The sequence below is a fragment of the Cygnus olor genome, chromosome 2 (assembly GCF_009769625.2).
Source record: "Cygnus olor isolate bCygOlo1 chromosome 2, bCygOlo1.pri.v2, whole genome shotgun sequence".
Classification (NCBI taxonomy): domain Eukaryota; kingdom Metazoa; phylum Chordata; class Aves; order Anseriformes; family Anatidae; genus Cygnus; species Cygnus olor.
Genome location: NC_049170.1, coordinates 73,617,023 through 73,638,313, shown reverse-complemented (window position 1 = coordinate 73,638,313; position 21,291 = coordinate 73,617,023). Strand labels below are relative to the sequence as shown.

At 38.4% G+C, this 21,291-nt stretch overlaps 1 protein-coding gene across 10 annotated transcripts in view; it reads left to right on the top strand.

Annotated features, from left to right (window-relative positions):
- Positions 1-21,291, top strand: part of CDH18 (cadherin 18) — a 548,781-nt gene that overhangs the window by 404,849 nt on the left and 122,641 nt on the right. For all 10 annotated transcript variants that reach the window (XM_040548564.1, XM_040548563.1, XM_040548562.1 and 7 more), the window contains 2 exons: positions 426-720; positions 13,345-13,464. In XM_040548564.1, coding sequence (XP_040404498.1) covers positions 426-720; positions 13,345-13,464 — 415 coding nt within the window. The remainder of the gene's footprint in view (positions 1-425; positions 721-13,344; positions 13,465-21,291) is intronic.

Sequence of the window (21,291 nt, the reverse complement as noted above, 5' to 3'; positions counted from 1 at the left end):
TGAGTTACAATCATTGGAGCAAACTTAATCCTCAGAGTGACTGCTTTAGGCTTAGTGCTCAAGGCCGAGTTTCTAGCAATGAGTGCTGTAAGATAACAACTTGAAGAACTAAAACCAAACCAAAATAAATAAAACCCATTCCATTTGCCAAAATATTTTTGATTCAGGGAAGTTTTCTAGAATGGATATAGAAGCCCAGGAACTTCAAATAAAAAATGAGTTATGCTGGGGCAGAAATGACCTTGAGCAAAATGATTGTCTTGACATTAATAGTGCATGAGAAATTACAGCAAGAGTTGAGAAGGTTACAAACTAGGCAGAATAATGTTAACAGTAATATCATAATTTTTGTATCTTTTGTGAAATAACCTTTTATGAAATGTAGTAAGTCATTTTATATGATTTTATGTGTATATATTCTACAGCTGCACTCCAATTCTGACAAAGGTGATGGATCAGTCAAATACATTCTTACTGGAGAAGGGGCGGGAACTATATTTATTATTGATGACACGACGGGAGACATCCATTCAACCAAAAGCCTAGATCGAGAGCAGAAGACACACTATGTGCTTCATGCCCAAGCTATTGACAGACGGACAAACAAGCCACTCGAGCCTGAATCTGAATTTATTATCAAAGTACAGGATATCAACGACAATGCACCAAAATTTACAGATGGACCATACATTGTTACTGTGCCAGAGATGTCTGAAATGGGTAAGGAAAACAAATTGTTCTATTCAGCAATCTTTTAACAAGAGAAAATGCCACATGAAGTTTCACAAAGTTATGCCACTTTGTTGTATTATTGACTGTATGCAAAAGAATATTACATTTGAGGAGAGATGATAAGAAGACATCAAATGCAACCTTGTATGTTACTAGGGAACTTTCAAATGAAGAAAACAGTACACACATACATGCTTACTGTAGAGGAGAGTCACTCTTATTCTTGGGTGGTTTAAGAGATGTCGTTCCACAGCACTCCTAGACAAACTGTAATTTTCAATCTGGAATCAAGATATATTTATATATCCTCATTCAACTACACTCTTTATTTCGATCTCTTATGTCTACAAAATTAACCAAATACAAAGGAACAGTAGTTTTCTACGTTATTCTAGATGATGATCTCATATGTTTCTTTACATCTGTTAAGTTTCTATAAAGTGAACTGAAATGCAAAATAAGTACTGATCTTTGTTTTTTTCCCTGTTAGAAATGTAGTTCAGATATTCTTTGAGGTGCTGCATTATACTATCAGTTTTCTTTATTTTCTTGCTTCTCTTCTGTTGAAATTAGTTTATAACTTTGCTATCAATGTAAAACATATATAACTAATTTAAGATAGACAGATGCAAATACGACTTTTGTGCTAGATACTTCTAAAGAAAGCTTAAATATTATGCCTGGTCTTTGTGAAAAAAAAAATGCAGTCTACTGAAAAAAAGACAGTCTACTGTATTTATTAAGGAATGGACAGTACAGATAGTTACCTCATGAACACACACTCCCCCCCAAAATGTCTACACACTCCGTCTAAGAAGCTAGCTCTAAGTCCAAAATGTGTCCAAATGTCGCAACTGAATACATATATATATATAATGGATGATTTGTTCTTCTCTCCTTGCTGTTTGTTGAATAAGCATGTAACAGGCTATAAACTTCTGCAGAGCAGAATTATAAAGTCAAAAGCGAAAAATATCAAAATACATGTAGTTACTAAACTCTTATAACAATATTGGTCATACATTTGAAAATGAATGACTACTGTCAACTGAATCTTAATGCTTCACAATCATTTGATCTCTCTGAATGGCAATGATGGCTCATATGAGTAGATCTGAAAATAACAGAAGTGTTTTGTTCCAGACTTGAGATTCATATGCAATATTTTGTTAATGTTACTTTGGTTGAGAGGGTACCTTGTGGAACTTTCCAAGTGCATATAAGTGAAATTAATTTAAATTGGGAATTTGCATTTGATTGATCTTCTCTGGTACCACCTGACATAATTATGCTGAGCTCAGACATATGTGGCTATGTAATGAGGGGATTTTAATTTCTGCATGAAAACAGCCCAGTTTCACAGTGTACAAAGAGCTAATTAGTGTGGAGAAACTAAGCAGGTCAAAATCACAACCTTCATTACAGGTATGCGTAGTAAAACTAGTAAATTCCTCATCTACAGTTCTTTTCTTGCATATACAAGTGAACTGTGGCATATGAAATATTTGCAAATATGTAATAAACATTCCAGTCCTGGAAAGACCAAAATATATTAAATCTTTTTCCTAAACCATGGAGTTCAGAGTTGTGACAGTTTGGAAACAGACTGGGTTTTATATTAGTGGATTCTTTGTTGACCTAAGTGGCATTAATTTTGGACAGAGATAAAATAAATTAGAGAATAAATATTCTTTTCTATATAACATGTAAAATCAGAGTGTATTGAATGGACTCAAGCTCACTAAATATCATGTACTAAAAGTATGTTAAAAATTTCCCTTCTCTTTCTTCCTGATTTTATTACTGCTTCTTTATTCTTTCTGTCACTGCCACTTCCCTGAAATGTGGGAGCAATTCTTTGATTTTCTTCATAAAATGTCCTCTATATATGATGTTCCAAAAAATCTCTCCCTCTGCATCATAATTTTCTTAGTCTAATACTTTATTCTTCAAAGTTACTTGCAGCACCTTTCTCCCTTTCCAGTCGTCTCCTCTCTTCCTGAGTTCTCCCACAGTGTGCGCTGTTTCAGATGTCTCTTTCCAGCCAGGAATAATTCTAAGCTTTTTCTTCCTACAGTCCCTCTTACAAGAAGAATGCATGAAAGGAGAAACAGCTTTATTTGGTCTCCTTTTATTTGCTTCCCTCATCTTCTTTCATAGTAGCTCCCATAGTTCCCATAGTAGATTTCAACTTCCCTTTTATGAATTTTCTTCTTTCACCAGTGTGTTTCCTTCTGTTTTCCCCTTTCTTAAGTTTCCTTTGTCTTTAAAGAAGACCATTTTAATTAATTATTTCCTTCACTGTTTGTGGAAATCAATGTTATACTCAAAGTCAAGAGCAGCTAATATATTTTATTTGTTCATTCAGTTTTAGAAGTTACCTTTTTTTTGTCTGCTCCAAACTGGGAATTGCCACCTTGTCTTTGCTTGTAATTCTTATTTCCCCCTCCTCCCTCATTAATATGTTTACTAAACTCTTCTGAGTCTTTACCAGAAGAATGATATTTATTAACAATCTTGTTTGGTCAGTATCTAGCTAATAAATATTTTCAGATTATTGACCAAATATATTTTCATTCTTTTAAATTACTTGTGTCAGCTATTTGGTCAATGTGCTCTGAAACCATAGCTTCCTCTCTAATTCTGACTTCCTTGATCTCGTCTTTTGCTTCTCAGAGCAATAAATATGTAGGTCTCCATTTGTATCTACACAGTGATGCTGGTGCACATTGCAGGATATGCTTTTAATGTAGAATTCCCTATTTTAACAATCTAGATATAGTATTGCAAATACCATTTCCAAGAGAAGTGTATGAAAGGACAGAAGGGCAGTATTTGTGTGCATAATGTCATAATGCCAGAGTTATTTACGCAATATTACCTTCACAGGAAGTTGTACAGTGAGGGGATAGAGCTGCTAGTAAGAATACTGGGGACATGTAGGAAGACTTTTCTGTTGTCTTTGATAATTTGCTGTGGCACGAAACTTTGCTGTTAGAGTTGCAGTTCATTTCAGTAATATCTAAATTAGCTCTTATTGCATTTGTGTCTTGTCACACCACAGAGTGTCATGATGTAGAATTAATTTCCTTTATCAACTGTCTCCAATAAAAGTGTAACGTAGTCTTCCCCTTTCTTAAGTTTCCTTTGTCCTTGTCTGTTAAGAAAACCATTTTAATTAATTATTTCCTTCCTATTTCCTGGATAGGAGGAGAGACAGTGGAAAGGAAATCAATGCTATTCTCAAAGTCAAGAGCAGCAAATATAATTTTTTTTCTACTTGTTCATTCTATTTATAGTTCTCTCTCTCTCTCTCTCTCTCTCTGTCTTCTCAAAAAATAGCATTCTTATATAGGTATTAGTCATATTTCTGTAGTAGTCTGAATCTTGGTATTACCTTTTTCCAAAGAAAAATTCTAATAGTTAGTCTGGGATGGCATTTTGGGTGATAAATCAGAGTGGATTAAGATAAACCAAGGAAGTTTTAATGATAAGGTAGAGCATTAATGTGTAGTAATGTGTGTTTTATAAATGAAATATTTTACTGGTTATACCTGAGGTAAATCATTAAACTATCCATTCCAGAAAGCTTTCTTGTGGTATGAATAAGACTGAGCTTTCATATCCTGCCGTACAGGCATTCTGCTGTAGGCATACATCATATTTTCATTTCAAATTTGTAATCATTCTTTTCTATTTACTGATTTTTGGTGTTTGTTGCATACTGAAAGCATGTTTTTGCCTGCAGTCTCAGAAAGACTAATTCTGTTAGGGCTTCCATAGGATATATTATTTTTGTGAAATAATTATTTATGTAAAATAATAGATTCCTATGCCATTTTTAGTTGTTCTGTAATTAGCATGGGTTTTAACATTTAGCTGTAGAGTCTATACATAACTCAACTTCTTGTTATTTTATGAATGCCTTGGGAATAGTCACTGCCTTAAAAAAAAAAATCCACTTTTTTACATGGTCTTTTAAAGAACTTGAAATGTTACGTTCTGTGTAACAGCATTTTTCCCAAGTGGCAGGTGGTATTTTTTATCTCTGTTATACTGCTTAGTTTCAGCATGAGGTTCATGTCTGTCCTCAAGAAGTTAGCTGGTATTTTTCCCACAAGTTGTACATTTCTCTATTATTTTCTTGGTCTACTTCTAATAACTGTAGGACCTTTAAGGTTTTTCATTTTTAAGCCACTGAGAAGAAAGTACAGTCAAGTTTTGTTAAACTGTTTCCGAATATTAGATCACAGTCTTCACAGTTGCACAGACTGAACATAATTAAGCTCTATGTCCTATGCTGAAAGAGCTGAAAAAAAGCTACCTATTCCTTGCCTTCATTGAACCTCTTTCTTAAAGGCTGGCTGAAGATCCAATGTTTATATCTGTAATGATTTCTTCTGCCATGTAAAAATCTAATTGAGAGCTATGACTGTGCTCTGTTAAGGTTTTTGAAAGAGTAATGATTACCTAAATGTAAAAGGAAATAGATTTCAATCTGTAAATGCCTTTCATATCTGCTCATTTCTATATAGCTTAAAAATGAATGAAATATTGCATATTAGCTTTTGTAGTGTTGGTCATGCATTAGAAGTGTGTTTCCAATGCATCCTACTTAGAAAATTAATAAAACCACTGGACTTTTCTGAACTTCTTCCCATAATTCCAAGTAACGTAAGGTAGCCATAATTTCAGATAATCTGGAAGACATTATTCATGATGTTCATAAATATGATTTGTATGAGAAGTTCTTATTTATCTTTCTGTGTTTTTTTGATATTTTCTTCTAAGAAAGATAGCTGACAAAATATTTTTTACAGTGAGGTCTTGAATCAGTCACTGGACTCCAAGTGTTCATTTTCTGGTGAAATCTCTATTTTCTAATGTAGAATGAAGCTAAAACGTGTTATGTTTACTTGTTTCTGCTTTAAGACTAGTTTAGGAATTAGTTTAGTTAGGCAGGAAATCCCCGTGTTCATTAAACTTCACCTTATTTTCACTTCTTTTACTTTTTCAATATTGATCCATTTGAGATTTTAACAGTAGAGCAAACTGCAGAAAGTCATGCATACAGATTTGCATTCTCAACAGACATGCTTTATTCAACTGCCTCATTAAACATTAAAAATTTGTCTTCTGAGAGATGGATTGGAGTATTTCCCTTCAGCTTTTCTTTGATATATGACTTTAAACATTTTTTATTGTAAACATATTAAAAAAATAAAAACAAAAGAGATTTTGAAATAAAACTACAGTTTGATTTCCCAGGTGGAATGATCCTTATTCTTGATAACAGACAAACGGCAAAACTTACAGAGTGGTTTTCAGAGCATACAGACATATTTTACAGCATAAAGCATTAGCTAAGAAAACAGAATTCCCAATATGTAATCTCCAAACTGTAGAGGGAAATCATGTGGAATGGTAGTGGTACTCTGAATAAGCAGAGCCTCCACTTTGGGGAAAAAAGTCTTTTATATTGCCTAAGTGGAGTGTCAAAATGCTTTCATAGCAAAATTTTGAGTTTTCCTTGACAGGCACTTTCGCAGTAGGTTAGTGAAAAAAGTGTGGAAGGTATGCCTCTGGGTCCAATGTTCGGATCTATCCTGAGTTCTCCAGGGAAATTAGATGCTTTTTTTTTTTTTTTTTGTATTACAGAATCACAGAATCGTCTAGGTTGGAAGAGACCTCCAAGATCATCTAGTCCAACCTCTGTCCTAACACTAACAAAACCTCCACTAAACCATATCACTAAGGACTACATCTAAACGTCTTTTAAAGACCTCCAGGGATGGTGACTCAACCACTTCCCTGGGCAGCCTATTCCAATGCCTAACAACCCTTTCAGTAAAGAAGTTCTTCCTAATATCCAACCTAAACCTCCCCTGGCGCAACTTTAGCCCATTCCCCCTCGTCCTGTCACCAGGCACGTGGGGGAATAGACCAACCCCCACCTCTCTACAGCCTCCTTTAAGGTACCTGTAGAGAGCGATTAGGTCTCCCCTGAGCCTCCTCTTCTCCAGGCTGAACAACCCCAGCTCCCTCAGCCCCTCCTCGTAAGACTTGTTCTCCAGACCCCACACCAGCTTCGTTGCCCTTCTCTGGACTCTCTTGAGCACCTCCATGTCCTTCTTGTAGCAAGGGGCCCAAAACTGAACACAGTCCTCGAGGTGTCCTCCTCACCAGAGCCGAGTACAGGGGGACAATCACCTCCCTAGACCTGCTGGCCACACTGTTTCTGATACAAGCCAGGATGCTGTTGGCCTTCTTGGCCACCTGAGCACACTGCTGGCTCATATTCAGCCAACTATCAACCAATACTCCCAGGTCCTTCTCTGCCAGGCGGCTTTCCAACCACTCATCTCCCAGCCTGTAGCGCTGCTTGGGGTTGTTGCACCCCAGGTGCAGGACCCGGCACTTGGCCTTGTTGAACTTCATACAGTTGACCTCAGCCCATCGGTCCAGCCTATCCAGATCCTCCTGCAGAACCTTCCTACCCTCGAGCAGATCGACACACGCACCTAACTTGGTGTCATCTGCAAACTTACTGAGGGTGCACTCGATCCCCTCATCCAGGTCATCGATAAAGATATTAAAGAGGACTGGCCCCAGCACTGAGCCCTGGGGGACTCCACTAGTAACCGGCCTCCAACTGGATGTGGCTCCATTCACCACAACTCTTTGGGCCCGGCCATCCAGCCAGTTTTTAACCCAACGAAGCGTACACCAGTCCAAGCCAAGAGCAGCCAGTTTCTTGAGGAGAATGTTGTGGGAAACGGTGTCAAAAGCCTTACTGAAGTCAAGGTAGATCACATCCACAGCCTTCCCCTCATCCACCAAGTGCGTCACTTTGTCATAGAAGGAGATCAGGTTCGTCAAGCAGGACCTGCCTTTCATAAACCCATGCTGACTGGGCCTGATTGCTTGGTTGCCCTGCAAGTGCCGCGTGATGACACTCAAGATAATCTGCTCCATGAGCTTCCCTGCCACTGAGGTCAAACTAACAGGCCTATAGTTCCCCGGGTCTACCTTCCGGCCCTTCTTGTAGATGGGCGTCACATTTGCTAGCCGCCAGTCGACTGGGACCTCTCCTGATAGCCAGGACTGCCAATAAATGATGGAAAGCGGCTTGGCCAGCTCCTCTGCTAGTTCACTCAGTACCCTCGGGTGGATCCCATCCGGCCCCATCGACTTGTGTACATCCAAGTGCTGTGGCAGGTTGCCAACCATTTCCTCGTGGATTATGAGGGCCACATCCTGTTCCCTATCCCCTTCCACCAGCTCAGGGTACCGGGTATCCAGAGAACAACTGGTCTTGCCACTAAAGACTGAGGCAAAGAAGGCATTGAGTACCTCAGCCTTTTCCTCATCTTTTGTAACTAAGTTTCCCCCCGCATCCAGTAAAGGATGGAGATTCTCCTTAGTCCTCCTTTTTGTGTTGATGTATTTGTAGAAACTTTTTTTGTTATCTTTAACGGCAGTAGCCAGTTTGAGCTCCAGATGAGCTTTGGCCTTTCTAATTTTGTCCCTGCACAGCCTCGCAACATCCTTATAGTCCTCTTGAGTAGCCTGCCCTCTTTTCCAACGATTATAAACCCTCCTTTTTCTCCTAAGCTCGAGCCACAACTCTCTGTTCAGCCAGGCCAGTCTTCTTCCACGCCGGCTCGTCTTTGGGCACGTGGGGACAGACCGCTCCTGAGCCATTAAGATTTCCTTCTTGAAGAGTGCCCAGCCTTCCTGCACTCCTCTGCCCTTCAGAACCTCCTCCCAAGGGACTCTGCCAACCAGTGTCCTGAACAGCTCAAAGTCAGCCCTCCGGAAGTCCAAGACAGCGGTTTTACTGGTCCCCTTCCTGACTTCGCCAAGAATAGAAAACTGAACCATTTTGTGGTCACTCTGCCCAAGACAGCTCTCGACCACCACATCTCCCACCAGTCCGTCACTGTGAACAGAAGGTCTAGCGGGGCACCTCCCCTGGTAGGCTCACTAACCAGCTTAGTCAGGAAGCTATCTTCCATGCTCTCCAGAAACCTCCTAGACTGCTTTCTCTGGGCTGTGTTGTGCTTCCAGGATATGTCTGGGAAGTTGAAGTCCCCCACGAGAACAAGCGCTGACGATTTCGCGGCTTCTGCCAGCTGCCTGTCGAACTCCTCATCTATCTCCTCATCCTGGTTCGGTGGTCTATAACAGACCCCCACCAGGATGCTTGCCTTATTGGCCTTCCCTCTGATCCTAACCCATAGAGACTCAACCTTATCATTCCCAGCCTCAAGTTCCTCAACATCAAAACACTCTCTAATATAGAGAGCCACACCACCCCACCTTCTGTGCTGCCTGTCCCTTCTGAAGAGCCTATAGCCAGACATTGCAGCACTCCAGTCATGAGAGTGGTCCCACCACGTTTCCATGATGGCGACCAAGTCATAGCCTTCCTGCTGCACGATGGCTTCCAGCTCCTCTTGTTTGTTACCCATGCTGCGTGCATTAGTGTAGATGCACTTCAGTTGGGCCATTGCCTTCTTCCCCAGCTTTGCCATTGTTCCCCCTGGTACAGCTCCAACAAGCCTAATTTCAGCCCCGTCCCCCTTCTTACCTAGTTTAAAGCCCTCTCAACGAGCCCTGCCAGCTCCTGGGCTAGGATCCGTTTTCCCCTTAGAGATAAGGACCCGTCTGTGGTCACCAGGCCGGGTGCCGAGTATTACGTTATTTTCTTCTGAATGTTTAACATTAAAGACAGCATAGCAGCTGCACTGTATACTTTTCCATCTAAAATCTTCATTACATAGAGCTCAACAGCAAAAATCAGTACTGTATCTGAATAGGGCAAATACATTTGGAATCATGATTTTTATGTCATTTTGGTGAACGGAGTGATGCTAACTTTGAAGGAGTATTTGAAAGGAAAAGATACACTTTATACTTTTCTTTTTCTAGCAAGGCATTCTAACCCCCAGTTTCCACAAGCTAGGTTTTCTCTGTGCTTAGCAAATCAGACAACAGTTAGGCAAAAGGCCAGTATGGGTATATCCTACAAGATGCTGAGCATATTTGCATATTGGAGTGCGTGTGTAAAGGTTTGGGGCCCCCAGCACAAGAAAGATGTGGACCTGTTAGAGCGGGTCCAGAAGAGGGATACAAAAATGATCAGGGGCCTGGAGCACCTCACTTATGAAGAAAGGCAGAGGGAGTTGGGGTTGTTCAGCCTGGAGAAGAAAAGGCTCCGGGGAGACCCCATTGCGGCCTTTCAGTACCTAAAGGGGACTTATAAAAAAGATGGAGAAGGACTCTTTACTCAACTAGACAAGAGAAGGGGGAATGGTCTTAAACTAAAAGAGGATAGATTTAGACTAGACATTAGGAGGAAATTCTTCACTGTAAGGGTAGTGAGGAACAGGAACAGGTTGTCCAGAGAAGTTGTGGATGCTTCATCTCTGGAGGTGTTCAAGGCCAGGCTGGATGGGGCCTTGGCCAACCTGATCTAGTGGGTGGCATCCCTGCCTATGGCAGAGGGGTTAGATTTAGATGATCTTTGAGGTCCCTTCCAACCCAAGCCATTCTATGATTCTGTGATAATACAGTGAACTGCTTGCAGAATACAGTGAAAATGTTAAGTGCCTGATTTGCTCCGTTGCACTGAATGTGAGAGCTTGAGAGGTGGTGTTAGTGGTGGAGGTGAGTTAAAACTTGTGCATCTAATGTGTTCTTTCAGAAGAAAAGAGAACGCTTTTCCACTATTCAGTATCAAATTACTATTGTAAGGTGTTTCCTAGGAGAGACGTACAAAATATATTAAAAACTCACTGTGGAGGATTTTAAGGTATAATGGCATTCCATTTGTGCTAAAATGACCTGTCAGCTGCTTATATGAGATATCTCCATTCTTTAGCCCTGTTTCTTTGTCCTACACCAATGAGCAAGCACTCAGATTCAATCCCCTATTTTTTTTTAAATAAGGAGAGGAGAGAATAAAGTCTCTGAAGAATGATAGTACCGTGAAATCTTACTATTTCATGTATTTTCTTTCTGTGAAATAGAACCTGTTCAAACATTCCAAAGCCTACCTTGAATTTCTAGAATTCTGGGAAAAAGAACAAATGGGAACACAACCTGTAGGAAGAGTAGGCAGCTGCAGTGACTGTTGTTTCTGGAAGCAGGAAAATCTCTCTATAAAAAGGTATAAAAGTTGCCAGGTGCTCTAGTAACAAAAACTGATAGGTGACTGTACCTGTACCTGTTGGATAAGTATTTTTTGGTGTTTTTGATTAAAAATAATAAAATCAATCAGTAACCTGTTAATCTTTAAAGATTCCACAAGATTCCAACATAAAATAACAAGCCATAAATAACACTAAAGCAACAAATTACTGTGGACAGAAATTCACCACTTAATACAACAACTGAGCTGCAGAAAGACATCCTCACAGTATTTAAATAAGCTGTAGAATAGGGTGAAAAGAACTGATTTTCTGTTATTTGAAGTGACCTGTTATTGCTCGCACGAACTCCTGTGCTAAGTTGAGATAGCAAATCAATATGGCTGAATAGCTTCCAAGAACATTATAAGAAAATTACCCTAACTTTAATTTGTATTTGTTTTACTTGATGATTTAGTCAGTTTTAGCATTAACTCCTGAATAGCTCTAAATAGCACACTAGTGCCAGCTTGACTTTATTACAGTATTCAAGTTTTCTAATTCATCAAGGTATCCTTAGATTGCTGTATGAATATATATAACTATGAGACTGTGCATTTAGGCTATTTCAGAGACCACAAGACAGTATATTTAAGTATGCAGACATGTTTGCTGTACCTTTAACTAGATCTACAGCAGAAATACAAAAAGGATCTTTCTGTGCCCAAGTTAGTATGGCACAAATGAATGAATACTTTTTGAAAGAGTGAAAAATCTGTATCTGCAAAAATTTATGTGGTTGCTTTGCTATACTCAAAGTGAGACCTAATGATTTTAAGTATTTCTTTTCCCAGTGTGCTCTGGGAATTAACTTAAAAAATATTTTACGTTATATAAACAGATAGTTCTGTGCAATGGAAACTGACCTATGAAGTTAAACAGCTGGAACTGTTTAACTTGGATCCAATATCTCTACTGTAAGCGTTTGGAGAGTCTTCTGGGAAGTCTTTTGGGACACTAGTGTTGGGAAGACTAGCTCTGGTCTGGTCTCTGAAACCAAATGCCTCTGCAGTCAGAGTAAAAGAGATGGTCTGCTAGAGCACATCTAGTTTAGTTTCATCCAAAGGAATCTAGTTGTGATGCTCCAAAACTCTTCCATGAGGCAAATCAAAGTACAATGAGTGGCAAAGATCAGACAATTCAAGTCCAAAGCATACTTCTACTCAGAACTGAAATGCAAAATTGAACACTCCTCAGTGGCTAATTTAGCTGAGAAGCCACTTTCAGAATAACAGGGGAGCAACCTGTGCTGTTATTTTCTTCTGTTTTAACATTGGGCCAAAGGAGTCTGTTGAAAGCAGTATCTGTATAAGGATAAACACATGGGATGAATACTGAACCTTTATTAACTTTCCAATCTTTCATTTACTGGTTTCTTATGTGAAATGTTAGAATCATAGAATCATAGAGTGGTTTGGGTTCGAAGGAACCTCAAAAACCATCTCATTCCACCACCACCACACACTCTGCCCCCATCATGGGACACCTCCCACTGGATCAGGTTGCTCAAAGCCCCATCCAACCTGGTCTTGAACGCATCCAGGGATGGGGCATCCACTGCTTCTCTGGGCAACTTGTTCCAGTGCCTCACCACTCTCTGAGTAAAGAGTGTTGGGCCAGAAAGATTCATCATCTAATGTCTTGAAAAGTGTAGCAAATTAAAAATCACTTATCTTCATTCTATCTCTGCAATACTTCTGCATTTTATGTTCTACAACATGTAACTGATAAGTTGATAAGTTATCCCACTTAGCGATCTGTTAGAAATTGTGATTTTGTGTTTTTATTTTTCTAATAGTATTTGTTAGCAGCATACAAGTACTTGTATTTTGAACTCATCTTTTTTTTTTTTTTTTTTTTTTTTTTTTTAATACTGGATTCATCATTGGAAATCCATCAACACTCATGCAGTTATTTGATTTCCAGATCTTTGATACTTTCTGATTTTTTGATTCCTTTTGTATCTTTTATTTTTGGGGGCATTTTTGGAAATTATTTTAAATATGAACTTCAACAGTAATTTGTAGTGTGAATGATAATCCTGAAATCTACAAATATGAGTTGTTCAGAAGTCTAGGTAATATCCATATTTGGGGTCTGTATGTGGGAACATGCACAAATATGTCTTCTGTATAGTTACTATATATGTTTACATATATGTAATTTGGTTAGTTTTAAGTATAGAGAGAGAAAGATTTTTTTATTTTTTTTTCAGATGATTATAGATGCTTTTCCTTAAAAATATGATGGGATAATAATACAGAGAGGACATCGTTGATCTCTCAATTTTAGAACAGGAGGACTACAGAAGTTTCAGAAATGCATCTGAGAATATTCTATAAAAATGGAATTGCCTAAATAAAAGTTGCCATAAAATTGTATATATTATCAATTAACTTCTATTTTCCTATATATTCAGGTACGTCTGTTCTACAGGTGACAGCCACAGATGCAGATGACCCTACATATGGAAACAGTGCCAGAGTAGTATACAGTATTCTTCAGGGACAGCCATATTTCTCTGTTGACCCTAAAACAGGTGGGTATTTTATATTCCTATCAGTATGATTTGGTTAATATGTTGCAGTTAACTGAGTCTGGTAGGTGGAATCCAATATACAAAATAGGCAGGTGAGTGGATTTTTTTTTTTTTATTATTCCTTTTTATGTCCTTCTTTTGGCTTTAACACTATGAAATTTCAGAGTTGCTGTTTTACTGAGAACTAAAAGGAGCCAACTGTGTACTAGATTAATTCTGCATCATGCCATGATGTGAGCCATTCAGCCAAAGTGGAATAGCACTTTTTCATATTTTCAAACCTCTGTTTAGGAAGTGACTCAAGTGTGCCTAATACATGATTTTAAATGCTTTGTTTTGCCTGAAGGATAGGCTTAGGAGGATTATTGAATGTGTGCTTCAACATAATAAATTAATATAATTCTCATATTTATAAAACTGCTGTTTTGCCATTTTGCTGAAATCGTGTTCTCCGATTCAAGAAGTAGAATGAGCTAAAATATTTATGCTTAAACTCTATGCGTCACCATCTCCTCTTTTCCAAGAAGTGTAACTTATGTAGAAGGAATCAAAATCAGTTTCTTTAAAGAGAGAAGAAACCTCTTTTAGGACTTGTAGTTAATATTTCTGGATTTTATGAAGACCGTTATCTTAATTATTAATAAGATGGCACTTTTTTAAGTATGTATTTATAGTCCTTAATATTGAGGAAATAAAACTTAACAAAAGTTTTTCTTTTCATTTGAACTATTTTCCCTTTCCATATCAAACCTTTAATACTGAGGGGAAAGAATGAAATTCTTTATGTTTATGTATCTGTCGTGGTCCCTACACTTACCGTATGGAAGAAAATGAATTTTAAATTGTGCTGAAGTGAAGTAAGTGTAGTATAATAGTTTTCATTGTAATGTTTTTACATTTAAGTGTCGTTGCTCGCGTATGTTAATCTTTGTGGATTTTGGAGGCATGCACTTGCTTCAGTAGAAGAGAAATGTCTTTACCACCTGAGCTGGCTTTGAGACCACACCTCCTTTGAATAGGAGGCTGGACTAGATGACCCCTAGATGTCTTTATCAACCTAAATTATTCTACGAATTTTTGAACATGTTAGGAAGGCCTAAGAGTGCAAAGCCTGACAAAGTAGTGTTGAAGGACTGTATAAACTGCTTGGAGGCAAACCTGATGCAGTCCTGATCATGCCATGTACTGGGAGTGACCACTGGCACACACCTTACCTGGCTATGTGTGGGTACAGCCTGGGAGACTGCTAGCTGGCATAGGTTAAAAGCATTCTGGGGTACATGTTGACAATTAAGAGGGAGAGTAAATCAGTGGTACAGTGCTTAAGCCCTCTTTGCCTTTGTTTTATTTAGAAATACAACCCTGGCCTACATTTCTACTTCTGTTTTGTCACTCTGAGGCAATGGCCTATATTTTTTATTTTGATAATGGTATGGAACTTGTAGTCTGGAGCTGTTACTTAGTGAAGAACCATAACGGGTGTTTTCAGTACCAGGTCTATATAACAAAAGAAAGTAATATTGTTATATCTGTATCTATTTGTGTCTGTTATAAAGAAAGCAGATGGAAGTATATTTTCACTCCCAAAGCCCTAGGCTTTGACAGGGATTTAATAACATCTATGAACTTAAATTGTTTTTAATATGTGTACAGAATATGAAAATATTTTTGATTCCTTATTCTATTAGAATGCTTATATGGGGAAGGAATAAGTACCTTATGAGGTAAGTAGGTGGTGAAACAGTGAAAAAAAAATGGAGTAAGCTTTTTGATTTGTCTTTTTGTAATTCCAGAATAGCAGTTAATTTAATTTGGTGTGAAAAAATGGGAAGTAGAATATTGGAAATTATTGGAAAATCTTGAATAATAGAGTGTTTCACTATGAAATTTCATGTTGAATTTCTGGGTTTTAAAACACTCATTTTCTAAAAGCATCACTTCTGAATCTGCAAGCATTTCTGTGACCTATTTTTCTAATGGTTTGAATTGTTCAATTCCCTCTTAATTATGTTTTCTCTGAAAATTTTCTGAATTTACAGTGACACTCACAAGCTTCCTTTACAAGAAAGGAGGGCCATAGCAAGGAAAAAGAGAGAATGGGAAAGGTTTCAACATTTGTGATCGAATGTAACTTTTGAGAAGTCTAAGGATCTCTTGTAGCTATTAGTAAAGCTTCTTGGAGCTATCAGATACAGACATTAAGCTGTTCATAGCTGTAGTGTAAATGCTAATCTTAAGAAGTTTTCTGCCTCTAATTTAGTGCTTCTTGAGATTGGTTCTGAACAACTTACTATTCAAAGACTTAAAAATTATAGATTTTTATTAGCTTGGTTTAAAATGGCTTAAATAGGGTGGATATTTGAGAATTCATGCATCTAAAACATAATACTTGGCCACCTCCAGATTACTAACTTTAAAGTAAAAAAGCTGTGTTGTTGGCAAAAGAACATCATTGTTGGCTTATCTGATAAAAGGCTTGTTTCCGCACACCCAAAGGAGCGCAGAGATGCAGCACACGGGGAGCAACTCCCAGGTAATTCCCCATCTGGGGAATCAATACTGGGCTGAGCCTTAGCCCCATGGTCCAGGGGTGAAACCCATCATGAGGAGTCAACAGGAGAGGCTGAGGGAGCTACTACGTACAGGGTGTAGGACATGTTATGGGATGCAGGGAAGAGCATCATGGTATTGCGCTAGACTTATTCTGGAATGTTTAGAAGAAGGACCACAGGCAGAGAAATGGACGGGCTGAGACAGATTAGGGAGGAAAAAGCAAGGGAAAATAATGGCATAAGGGGATAAAGGGGACCGGTCGTGTGTAAACAGGCTCCTGCTCAGTACCGTTGTCTGTTTGTACTCTGTGCTTGATCAGTGCAGTCTGTCCTGTATGTTATTATGCTCTCTTTCTAACAATTTTCCTGGGTGAAGGGACTTTCTGTCTCTGTGCATGTATGTGTGGAGGTTTAAATGCCAGCAACGGGAGCTGGACAGATGGGTCAGAGGGGCCCATGTGTCCGTGGTGCCAGCAAGCGGAGAGTGCAGAGCATGTGCATATTACATAGGTGTTTATGTCAGTTTGCTGTCACTGCTGAGCATCAAGCTAGACTGACCAGCAAGTAGGGTAAGTAGCTTGGGTTCTAGATATCCACGTGGCCCAAAGTCTGGGCCAGATGCTGGAGAGACCAGAGGGTTCAAGAGTTGGTTGTTGGAGGGGCCAAGAGGTCCAGACCAGCTACCAGAGTGACTGTAAGGTCTGCGTGTTGACTGAGGGGGCCTCTTTGCCTGGGTATGTCCTATGCCAGTGGGTGGGGAGACTGGGATCCAGGTACCACTTACTGGGTTAATGGGGTGTCTGAGGCTGTGTGGGATCTGGTTGAGCACGTGTGTGTATTTCCAGTTAAACAGGTCTTCATCCTGAGTAGGCAGAGAAGGAAACAGGATGAGGTTGTTCATCCCACTTGTGTTTCGGTGTTGAGTGTTTCTGTCTGTGTGCCACCCGCTGTGTGTATGTTTGGCGTGTGTGTGTGTGTGTGCCTGTTGGGAGGACACACTCTGCCCCACTGCTGCTTCTTAATCATAGATTAAAATCAGGGAGTAGCAGCAGCCTTACCTCCATCAGGCTTCCAGTTGTGGCAGCTCCTAAGAATCATTAGGTTTTCAGGTGATCGGCTCTAGGGCTTGTAGTTTTTATTTGTTTTGTTTGTAGGCGTTGGTGTGGTGGGAGAGAAACATGTTTCCCTTTGAATTGAATAATTATGGACTAATTATGAAGTGTGAGAAGAGTGTCAACCTCCCTCTGCTTTCTGTCTTCACAATAATATGAATAATGGCTTCAAACATGCCTATAAGAAATGACCCATTCACTACTTCTCTAGTTTGGTTCTTGGCTGAGAGCACACGACGGGTAATATAGTCAGTGGGTCGACAGATGCCTCCAAATACAGAGCAAACCTTGAAATTCTGGACTTTCATTTTCAACTGTAACTGTTCTTCTTATTCATTTGTAAAGTTCTTGGCAGAGTTCACGTGGGACTGGAATATCTGGTGGCATTATAATCTGTAGAGAATAATTTAAAGTGTGCAAGTGTACACACATTCATTTTGGGAAACAAGAAAAAACTATTGATAATCTATAAAATTATTCATAGTTTTGATACTGATAAATAAATACAAATACTTAGAACACAACATTGTTAATTGATGAAATACACTAAAATGAATACTGAGGTAATAACTCTGGATTTAGTGGATTAACATCTGCCTCATTTCTTCATTTAAAGATAATATCTTACATTGGAGGAATTCCTTAGACTTTCCAGTGCAATAAGGAAGAGTGCTCTTTTTATGCTTTAGTAGAATAGTCTGTTGTGGTATTCCATTTAAGAATCTACTGTGCTAACTGGAGTAATCTTAAGGCACTTCATGACTCAGTGTCTCTGCTGTACAGAGAAAACCGTATTAGGTAGTAAAATTGTTTCAGAAATCAAATTGTGCAGCTTACTTGAAGAAGCATCCCTATTTCTGACATAAAAACAACAAAAAAAACCTCCTTTTGGTTGAAATATCTGTCTTGGTGACATCTGTTTAAAATAAACATGTTTATTGGGGTTAATGATGCCCTGCTGATATGCAAGTTGGTACATATTAGAGTGCTAACTGAAACTGGAGAGTCCTGTGTTTAGCAATCTCTTTGCTTCATGCTGAGAATCTCCAATATTATTTTAATGGCCTTATGGCCATTAGTACCTTACATAAACTGAATGCCTATGCTGTAAAGGAGTATTTCATGATGTTTCCCTAACTCCACAAACTCCTAAGATAGCAGCTAATGCCCAAGTTCCTATAGTGGTCTGAAAGTAAACTTAACCTCTTCTATCACAGTTTTTACGCATGGGCTCTTAAAGTGTTGTTGCACAGTAAATAAATTTTATAAAAAAACGGAAAGGGCAATTGCATTAATCATAAAATTTTGCTAGTACACATTCTGTTTGTTAGGTGAGTAGATATCTACAGAGAAACTTCAAAATCTCACTTGAACTTGCATTGCAAACCATTTTTTTTATAGTTGTTAGTAGAGACTCCAGTTTAATTAAATGTGATTGGTTCCTACTTAGTATCAAGATGAGGTCACAGTGGAGAATCACTGAAATCTGAGTTCCTTTTATTAGCTATATATCTTGCTAAATGTGTGTAATTAACTTTAAAATGAATTTGTTTTTGTGCATGTATACTGTACTTTTTATCTTGAAGTTGGAAGAACCGTATTTCATGCTCAAGTGTTCATGTGTTTATTTTCCTCCAAGGAATTTCTGAAATGTTGTAATAGAAATTACGTCTCTAGCATATATTCTTGCCAAAGCCTACCATTTGTTGTCAAGAAAATCACAGGAATTTCAGGATCAAAATAGGAGTCTTACTTCTTTCTTCTAATTCTGTCAGGTACTGTACAATACACTTCTTCATTCCCGAAGGGACAGAAATAAATACTCCATCTAAAAATACTGTCATGAACACTTGCTTGAGAGTGTCATCTGCCACCTCACAGCAGAGAGTAATATAAATATTGTAATGTCGTTTGGATTTGGATTTTAAGTAAAGAGTACTAAGAAGAGATCTGCCCCAAGGAGATTTTGTGGTCTGCCTGCTAGAGCAAGGGTTTGAGGAGCAGAGGATATTGATCCCTCTTCAGCTCATAACAGCAGTACCAGTGTTCTGCCTCTGCACTTTCTTTATGGGTTACCACTGTCTACCACCACTCTTTCTTCCAACATCAATCACATAGTTAAAAAGGAAGGAAAAGAGCCCTAAAAGCAAGGGCAAAAAGATTGCCGAATGTTGTAACCTTGTTTTCCCTGTCCTAGGAGACTGACCATGTATTGGAGATTTATTTCAGAAATCAGGAAGAAACTCATCCTTGGTAGTTCAGCTGTTGTTTCTGTGCTTGTGACTTTTGTCATTCACTGTTCCAAACAACTAGTATGTGCATGTGTTCTCAACCACCAGTTATACTTCCCCCCCAAACAAAAAGAAAAGGAAAAAAATGAGGAATCAACACATGCTTCCGTAACTCTGTAACTCCTAATTGTCAGTGTGGCAACTGTGTTCCTTTTGTTGGTAGACACTTTTTTTTTTTTTTTTTTTTTTTTACTTTTTTATAGCCTTTCATTTGTAAATACACAGGTATATCTTTATACTTTCAACATAATAATATAATGCCTGATGAAGTGCTGTGTTTGTTCGACCAGGTTTAAAGTCCTGATGTGAAAGCAGTGAGACATACACGATCATATACTCTGGAGTCTGTTGCTTTATCCCTCACAGTCTTTCTTATAGATGTAAAATTGCTATCTGCTCACCATTGCTAGGTTTTGCTTTTATATTCTATGGGCCATTGTAAAAGGTTCCCTGATGTTTATGTTTATTAAGCTTGCTTTTCCATATTTCTAGACATTCACATCTTTTTAGATATACTGAGGATAATAGCCTGCTGTTTTCTTTTTTTTTTTTTTTCCTCTGAAGGTCTAAAATACTATGCTGTATCTATTACAAAAGGTAATGATATTGGTGTGAGAAAAGAGTTCCATTGTAAGTATCTATTATATGTCTTTTTTTGCCAGAAAATGATTAATTGTAATGAACAGGTGTTTCTCGCCATGTCTTCAAACTTTTCAGAAGAGATAATATGCACCATTACTCCTTTGTTTTTAAACAAGGAAAGCTAATATCCCATCCAAACAAAGTGTGGAAATTGCATGTGTGATAGACTGTGTTCAACTTGAGGGAACAGGAATGAGTAAGATTTCATCCTAAAACCACAAATACAGTAGTGTAATTTTTAGCTCAACTGGGATGAGAATCAGGAGACTGACTCAGAAGATTAATGCATTACACTCTCTTTAAAGACTACGCCCAAGGACCAGTCCACATGCTAGCAATACGTTACAGATCGCTCTGTAATGCTGTGGAACTAAGCAATGACTTTACTGCCTTTAATTGTGCTAATACGTGTCCTTCTTCTAGACAATGGCATCCTAGTGGTATCTCTATTTCTACAAGAAAGAATTACTGGGACATTGAGTCTTCTTCCCCTCCTTCTTCTCTTCCTTAATTTTTTTGGCTGGAGGACTGAAATGAAGATTTAGAACAAAGCATTAAGTTGAGATGCCTTATTCTCTGCTCATGATCCACACTCCCTTTTCCAATTCAATTTTCCCTTTCACAAGTTGTTGTGGGTATTGGTATTGTTGAGGATGATAATTTCAGAAATTAAGTTAAAGGGTGGCAATGAGATTCTGCAGTGGCAATGAAAACAAGAGGGAGCAATATTGAGGTACTATTCTAGAAGCTGCCAGTTTGGTAATGCTAAAATATCTGTGGTTGGAGGCAAAGTGGTTACATATTTATTAAATGGCTGAACTTCTTTTGTCTCTCCTCTCTCTCCCTCTCTTTCTCTCTCTCTCTCTTTTTTTTTTTTTTTTTAATATTATATTGTGTTAATAATGCTATTACTTTTACAATTAGTTTGAATAAGTTCACATTTTTATGTTTCTTATTTTGAGAAATTACATTTAATTCAACCTGGAGGCAGTGAAAGACCAATGATGCTACACTTGTGAAAAGGAAACTAGGCATATAGAATTGATGGATGATACTGTTGCCTTCAGAAGTTGCATATAAACGGTGATTTTTATAATGCACACAAATCATAGAATCATAAAATGGCTTGGGTTGGAAGGGACCTCAAAGATCATCTAAATCCAATCCCTCTGCCATAGGCAGGGATGCCACCCAGTAGATCAGGTTGGCCAAGGCCCCATCCAGCCTGGT